Here is an 8,009-nt window from a genome sequence, read left to right on the forward strand (position 1 = left end):
CCCCCTTTTTATACGAAAATCACTCCGGGAAAAGTGTTCTCTATCTCTGGATTATACTATGTTAGATAAACTAATGCACCTAAAACAACTATGATAGCCCAGAAAAACGTCACAATGAAAAAGTTTCCTAAGACGCGCGAAACCACACGCGAAACTTCGCGCGAAACCACAGAGTGACGTCAGACAAAACTATTCGAATCAAACTTCATTGTTTATTCAAGTGATAGATACCAGTCACTGAGGTCACAGTCACTAAGATTACCTACGATCGTGAAGAGCCTCCTCACGCTCTTCGGCTCCATTTGACGAACTGGAATACTTCGTCTCGTGGACGTTCGATCCTTCGGTCGAAGGATACACTTCCGATCCAACGGAGAACTACAGACCAGCCAGATCACCTTCGGAAGACACCGGAACTGTCGAGGAGGGAAAATGTCTCTACTCGTTCCTTCCTCATAATAGAGACCTTCCCATGGATTCCAGATCTCCGCTGGAGTGGAGACTGACAGCGACGAGTTGAGAAGCGGCTGACTGATGTTCAGTTGATCAGCGATGCGCTTGGTGACACTCAGGGACTGTTCTGGATGACAATCAAAGAAAGAGTCACTAAAGCTCGGCAACCTAAAGAAAAATCACCGGAAACCAGAAAACTCACCGACTGTTGAAACCCATGAAAATGCAATGGAGGGGACAGCGATTGTGAAGATGAGGAAAATTGAGGCAAGAGTCAAACCAAGAAGAACCCAACAATTGAGTGATTTCGGACGAGAAGAAGACAGCCGAATATCCCGTGGTGGGAAACGGATGAACATCATCAGAAGGTTCATCAACGGTGGACATCTCAAATCTCGGCGCGAGAGTAATTCTCGTAAAGCATGATTGTCTGCTCATGAGTCCGAACGTAACCGCTTATACGATTAGGACGGAAAGGCCCTTTCCTGGCATGAGAACATTATCTCGAGGTTCATATTTCTACATCTTCAGAACATCGATGTATATCATTACTCCGAAACAACGAAACTCGAAGATCGGACCATCTCGATCTATCTGTGACATCTGAGGCTAATACCTGACATCGGTAATATAGGTAAATTGTCTGATAGCTTCCAGAGTGAAATTCATCGAGATTGGATTACCCTATTCAAAAGATTCGGTCGATCATGTATCCCAGCAGTTTATTGTGATGTCTATAATTGAGACTGGCCCATAGGATATTCGGGACCACGATCACGTGAACGGGGGCTGTTGAAATCTTTTGTGGCACACCGATCCAGGGAGCCCAATGGATACACCTTTTAAACACTGAACTTCTCCTGGAGACGGGTGCGCTAATTGACGGGAGCTGGGCGGACGTAGTGACGTCGGCCTAGCCAAACTTCGCAAGAAATATGTTGATGGGATGGAACCCCAGAGGTTATCGTACACTCGCCACGGTTCGGACGTGACCGCCGTGGGCTGAGCGTTTCTTGCTACTGACAGGTTCCGCACTCTGCCGCCAGGGCACCGGCTGTCACATTGTCTGCTCAGCTGTCTTCTACAGCCCCGCGCGCCCCACTCCACAGCTGGCCGCTGAGAGCGCGTCTGCTGGAGACCGATGCCGCCGGTTGCCCTCTTTGCAACACCTCGTCTCCCTGAGTATTTTATTGAATCACCACTATAATCATAACGGTATTGATATATGGATCACATTACAAATAAAGAATATGGGAACCTCCGTTCCCTGTGTTAGGTGTCTGAACCCAACGGAATCGATAGTGAGAACTAATAGATAGTCAGCGCGATAGCGCGCTTCAATATCCGACTAATGCTATGTCCATCCAATGCGACACTCTACAATAAATGTCATGTCAGTACGTCCACGACTCGCTGGTGACTAGTCGAGAATCCGCAGCGTATTCTTTCAATTGATAGGTTAGGCCAAGAACCTAACACCCTGGGAAGACAGATGATAATGGTTTCTTCAGTCACCCAACCTAGTCGCCTCGAAATCTCCCCTGAGCTCGTGTGTTTTCTGGTAGTCTGTACTTTTGTTGTGGGTAGCTTGCGCAACGGACCATGTCCGTTCGTCACAGTCCCCCCCGAATTTTCGAGACCCTCGGAAATTCTGTGAGTCATGAGTTTTGGCGCGCTGTAGAGTTTGAAATATGCTCCACCCATTGAGCTCACAGCGACGATGTCTCGCGCGCTCTGGCTTTTCATTCTTCCGGAAGAAACTGCTACGATGCCATCTCATGTCCCTCCTGAGCGGTCCCCGTGGGGGAACTTCACTCGACAGGTGATGTTTGATTCGGTTTCCTTGAGTTTTACTTTGATTTCCTTCCTCTTGAGGACTTTCCGGCGTTATCGTTTACTGAATATGCGATCCGTTTGCTTTTAGTTAACTGAGGATACCCCAGGGCTAGAAGCTCACACGTATGCCGTCATTGACCGAGTGTCCCGAACAGTTTGGGACAGCTTGGTCATAATCGAACAAAGTCAGTACCGGCGAGCTTCCCGGGCTCTCTATGGCGAGTGCGAACCGGTCGCCGAGGGCGACCTGGTGCCGGCTCGGCGTCTCTTCTGCGTCGTGTTGCCCCCTTGGCACGCCGAGCGTCAGCTGTGCGCCCTGCGACAAGTCGCCCATGCTGACCACCGGGCCGCCAGCATCCCGCGGAATCAGGTCCCCGGGTTTTGTGGCTCCCTGAAGCCACGGTCATCAACCGTCGCATGACCCCCGCTTTCTACAGCCCCTGTGCGGGCTGCTATCATCCATATGAAGTTCCTCCCAGGGAGGAACAAGTGCGGGAGATGGTTCTGTGTGGCACACTGTCCTAAAACAATCACTCGATGAAGACGCTAGAGAAATCACGAAAGAAAGTTTGGAAGCGGGCGCACTATGCTTGTGATGATTGTTGAGTTCGCTAGCGGGTCTGATTCCAGGCCTGGCCACTAACTTCACTTCACGGGGATTTGAACCCCTCGGGTTGAATGGATTCTGGGATTCCAGAAGTAGCGGTACGTGGACCGCTCTCTTGATCTCTGACAGACTGTGTGTGTATTCGTGTGTGTGTGTGTGTATTCGTGTGTGTGAGGATCGACGATCGACTTCTCCGTCAGCCGGTTGCTTGACTGTTGACTGTAGCGCCGTGAGCGGGAGAAGTTGGCATGAACGATCCGCGCTGCGCTGAATGTGTGTTTTTTATCTGAATGCGTGGCCCGACTTCCTATGGATTTATTCTTATCTCTCCTGGAGATATAATCGATGCTGATATGATAATAATATACACTGAATAATATGGAAATGAATGAATATGGATCCTTGATCCTAAGTTCCCCCAATGAGTCTCTCAGGTCCATCTGAGGAAATAGTTGATATTGGTTATGAGAAACTAATCTGTTGGGGAAGATATTGTGTTGTGAGTGTCGTGGATGCGCAATGGACCTAGTCCGTTCGTGACAGTCCCCCGCCCGGAATTTCCGGAACCAAATGCCGGGAATTCTGTGAGAGCAATCGCCACGCGCCACTGATTCGAATTTGAATTGTCCCTTTATGGAGAGGGGAGGAATTGACTAACGGGGAGCGCGCGATAGAGTTGGTCTTTTCTATCCGAGCTTTCTCGCTTCCGCGCGTTCCGTCACTTCTCAACACCTTGTCTAGGAAGAATGGCTGCCCTCCCGCCTCGCGGAAATGTTCTTGGCTTCCGGTGGTCCCCTAGGGGGCTACTTCTTGAGGAGGTATGCTATTTTGATTTGCGATTGATTCCGATGTTGGATTGATTGAGTTTTCGGTCGGTTTTGAGATTTCCTTGAGTTAGCGTTGGTTCTCTTTCTTCCTCAGCTGATGTATGAGTATTGCCTACTCAACCTTTATCCAGCTAGGCTGACGAACGAAATCTCCCGTCACGTGTGGGAAGCACTTGACTCCCTGGGACAGTCCCGCTACCGGAATGCTTCTCGGCGTGCTCAGCGAGGCGGCACGCAGGTGCAACCGGGTCAGCTTGGTCTGGCCCGGGGGCTTAAATACTGTGTGCCGCCGACCTGGCACTCCGAGCGGCTCATGTTTGTGTTGCGCCGACTTCGCTTGTTAGGTGAATCAGTAGTCCTCCAGGAGGGGGAGGTTCCTGTGGTACTGTGGCTAGGAACACGTTGGTTCCCGCCGGCCGCCCTCGATGTCGTGACGCGAGATCTGTGTCCTGGGCATGATCATGAATCTCGGCCCCCAGGGGGCAGGGAATTTTTTGAAGAAGTATCCCTGTACATTCGTGATGCTCGGCGAGCTCTGTCCCAGGGACGGTAAATAAAAAAAATTCACATTTTTTTGAATTGAATTTCGTTCTGATTTGATTTGTGCTTCTTAGGCTTCCAGAGGGAATAATTTCCTGATGGGACGGTTGAGGGTCTGACCCTTGGCTGTTTTGATGAAACAGGATCTGGCGTTTTCTGGTTTGATGTTCTCGGGGAATGAGATCACTCTGCATAGAGGCCAGAGTGCTCTGTTGAAACTTTCTCCTTGGAGCAGACATACGTCTCCGATTTTCAGAGGCCTTGCCGAGATTGGTTTCTGCTCATGGGCTGCCTTGAGAAATTGGAGGTACTCTTCATGGTATCGTTTCCAGAATGAGTTAAGGAGTCGTTGTTGGTACCTCCATCTCCTCGAGAAAATGGCCTTGTCAGAGTCCATTGATTTCTTGGGTTTCGAGAGGTGTTCTGGGATTATTGTCTTTCCCTTGTATCCGAATAAGAGGTTCTCTGGGGTGAGGGCTTCCACTTCGTCTGCCCCTGAGGCTACCGCGGTGATTGGTCTACTGTTCACCATCGCTTCTATGCCTGAGATAATGATTTCTAGGTCACGGAAGTGTGGGACGACCGAGCCTAGGATTTTTCGGAGTGGTCTTTTGACGGTTTGGACCTGTCTCTCGAAAAATGCTCCGAACCATGGGGCTGCTGCTGTTTGAAAGCCATTCGATGAATGAATTGGCTAGCCAGCGCTTGATTTCTCCATCCTTGATGTGTTCGTAGATGAGTTTCAGCTCTTTCGCGGCTCTTTGAAAGGAGAGACCGTTATCAGAGGTGATGGTTTGGACTGCGGGAAATCTATTGATAAATTTCTGCAGTGCCCCTAGGACTTCGACGGTGGAAAGATCTGTTGTCAGTTAGAGGTGGGTTGCTCGGCTGACTGCGCAGGTCAAGAGTAGAATGTAGCTTTTCCCGACGTCGCCGGAGTCTTTTTTGTACCTGATCGGGCCCATGAAGTCGCATCCCGTGTGGAAGAACGGGGGTGCTTCTTCGAGTCGGAAGGAGGGTAGCGGAGGTGTCGGTAGGTTGGCAGCCTCGCTGTGGAAGATCTTGCAAGTCGCGCAGGAGTTGATCACCTGGCGAGTCATCTTTCCGGCTTCGATGTACCTATGCCTTTATCTCATCGTCCACCGCTTTGAGCTTCACTAGGTCGTCCTTGAGTTTCTTTAGGAATGAGAATAGCCTGGACTTGGCCAGGTTCTCGTCGTCTCCTAGAGCTTGGACGTTGTCCCGGAAGGGGAGTCTGAGTATGTTCCTTCCCGATGGATCTTGGGTGGTAGTTTTTTCGAAGTGATCGATGAGGGCTTTGTTGAGAGCGTCCTCCTCCTCTTTCTGCTCCTTGGATGGGTCATCCTCCAACCCTAGGTCTTCAGAGAGCCAGAGGCAATCTATGTCGTCTCGGGTAGAGTTCAGACTTCCTGGTTTATGGTCGGACTCCTCGAGTGGAGTAGTGTCCTGCGGAATCGGGGTTCGTATTTTCCGAAAATCCGATTACTCGGCGCAGTGGCCATAGAGCTCTGTTGAATGTTTCTCCTTGCAACAGGCAAATTTCGCCGACTGCTAAGGGCCCAGCCCATGTTGGTGTTTGTTTGTGCGCCGTTTTCAGATATTGCAGATACTCGTCGTGATATCGTTTCCAATATGCGCTGAGCATTCGTTGCTGATACTTCCACCTAGTGGAAAAGATTATTTCGTCTTGATCAATGCGATTTTGAGGTTTCGCTTTGTGTTCTGGGATGAATGTGCCGCCTCTGTATCCGAATAGAAGATCGGCGGGGGTTAGGGCTTCGATCACATCCGCCCCAGAGGCGACGGTTGTGATTGGTCTGCTGTTAACCACCGTTTCGAAACCGCTAATGATTATTCCCAGATCCCTGAAATGCGGAATAGCTGACCCCAGGATCTTGCGTAATGGTCGCTTGATTGTTTGGACTTGACGTTCGTAGAAGGCTCCGAATCACGGTGCGCTGGGTGTTATGAATTTCCATTTGATGAAGGCGTCGGCTAAGAATTTCCTGACTTGGTCGCTTCGAATATGTTCGTATAGAACTCTGAGCTCTTTGGCCGCTCTCTGGAAGGACAGTCCGTTGTCTGATGTAACTGTACGCACTGCGGGAAAGCGGTTGATGAATTTTTGCAATGCCCCTAGGACTTCTACCGTGGAGAGATCGTATGTTAGTTCCAGATGAATTGCCCTGCTGACGCTGCATGTAAACAAGAGTATGTAGCTTTTCCCCACTTCCCCTGATTCTTTCTTGTATCTGAAGGGGCCTGCGAAGTCGCAGCCTGTATTTGTGAACGGTGCGGCCTCTTCGAGGCGAAATGATGGTAGGGGTGGGGTTGGTAGGCTCGCAGCCTCGCCGTGGAAGAGTCTGCAGGTAGCGCATGAATTGATCACCTGTCTTACAATTTTCCTTGCATGGATTAGCAGGAAGTCTTGACGTAGCATTTGGAGTACTGCGTTCATCCCCCCTGAGTGGAAACATTGCCCTTCGTGGATGTGTCGGACTATGAGTTTAGACAGATAGCAGCTTCCTGGGAGGATGATGGGGTTCTTTTGGGTCTCGGAGAGGTGTGTTGACCATGTTAGTCGAGACCTGCAATGGATAAGTCCGTCCTCGTCGAGGAATGGGTTGTATAGATAGAGCTGGTTGCTTCTTTTTTACGTTCTCGCATTTATTGTCGTATTCTTCCTTGAAGTAGGTTCTTTGAATTAGGCGGAGAAGAGACATTCTTACTTCGATCATTTCCTCAGCTTCGAATGCGAGTTTCCCGTTGGGGTGTGGATGTCGTCGAAATGTGATGCCCTGGGCTACCCGAGCTTTCGCTTGTTGTGCTTTCTTGGCTAGCCTTTGCATCAGGGCCCAGAATCGGATCGCCTTGATCCATGAGGAGAATTTTTTTTCGAAAAATATTGGCTCGGATGCTTCTTGTTTGGTGTTCGATGTGACCATGCAGGCGATATTCTGGCGGCGTACGGCATCGAATTCTTTGGTCGATGTGTCGCCGATTTTCAAGTTTGGCGGTAGATGAGTCGGGAACTGATCCTGTTGTTTCAGCCAGTAAGGTCCCTTGAGCCAGAGATCTCTGTTTGGGTTTGAAGAAATGTCTGCTCCGCGGGAAACGAGATCGGCTGGATTGTGTTCTGACTGCACGTAGTTCCAATCAGCTTGGCCGACGAGTGTGTGAATTCGTCGGATCCTGTTCGCTACGAATGGTTTCCATCGTTCTGGCGAGGAACCCACCCATCCTAACACACTGGAGTTGTCCGAGTATAGGTGAATCGAATCTATATTGAAGTCAAGTAGATTCTTGAGGGTGTTTATTAGCCTGTCCGAAAGTAGAGCTCCCAGTAGTTCGAGTCTGTGGATTGACATCGGCCTGACCGGACTCACTTTCGCTTTCGCTTTAACGAAGTGTACCCTGGGTGGTGCGTCGCTGAACGTTTCCCGCAGGTAAATGACACAGCCGTAGGCTGAAAGGCTTGCGTCCGCGAAAGCGTGCAGCTCTCTGTGCGGTTTGAGCTTGCTGGGGGTGAGCATTAATCTTTCTATTGTTGTTTGTCCCTGGGACAGTCTTGGTATGAAGTCCGCGTATTCGGCCTTGTGGGCTTCTTCTAAAGGTATGTCCCATCCTAGTTTCGATTTCCACAGCTTCTGGAGCAGGATTTTGGAATTTATTGTGGTTGGTCCCATAATCCCTAGTGGATCGAATATTTGAGCCAGTCCCCTGAG

The 8,009-nt window shown here is 50.0% G+C and overlaps 1 protein-coding gene across 1 annotated transcript; it reads right to left on the reverse strand.

Annotated features, from left to right (window-relative positions):
• Positions 1-4,333: 4,333 nt before the first annotated feature.
• On the reverse strand, positions 4,334-5,363 carry LOC114828150 (uncharacterized). Its single transcript, XM_029111101.1, has 3 exons — positions 5,215-5,363; positions 4,967-5,022; positions 4,334-4,851 (listed from the first exon to the last, which is right to left on the reverse strand). The coding sequence occupies exons 1-3, from the start codon at positions 5,361-5,363 to the stop codon at positions 4,334-4,336; spliced, it is 723 nt and encodes a 240-aa protein (XP_028966934.1).
• Positions 5,364-8,009: the final 2,646 nt, after the last annotated feature.

Source organism: Galendromus occidentalis, unplaced genomic scaffold (genome assembly GCF_000255335.2).
Source record: "Galendromus occidentalis unplaced genomic scaffold, Mocc_1.1 scf7180000077253, whole genome shotgun sequence".
NCBI classification, from domain to species: domain Eukaryota; kingdom Metazoa; phylum Arthropoda; class Arachnida; order Mesostigmata; family Phytoseiidae; genus Galendromus; species Galendromus occidentalis.

Bases quoted from the DNA above. Each gene is read 5' to 3' on its own strand.
- LOC114828150 (XM_029111101.1), bottom strand. From the start codon at position 5,363: ATGACTCGCCAGGTGATCAACTCCTGCGCGACTTGCAAGATCTTCCAC. The intron at 5,023-5,214 runs GTACAAAAAAGA...CTCCTTTCAAAG, and splicing joins GACTTCATGGGCCCGATCAG to AGCCGCGAAAGAGCTGAAAC. The intron at 4,852-4,966 runs GCTGGCTAGCCA...GAAAAATCCTAG, and splicing joins CAAGGATGGAGAAATCAAGC to GCTCGGTCGTCCCACACTTC.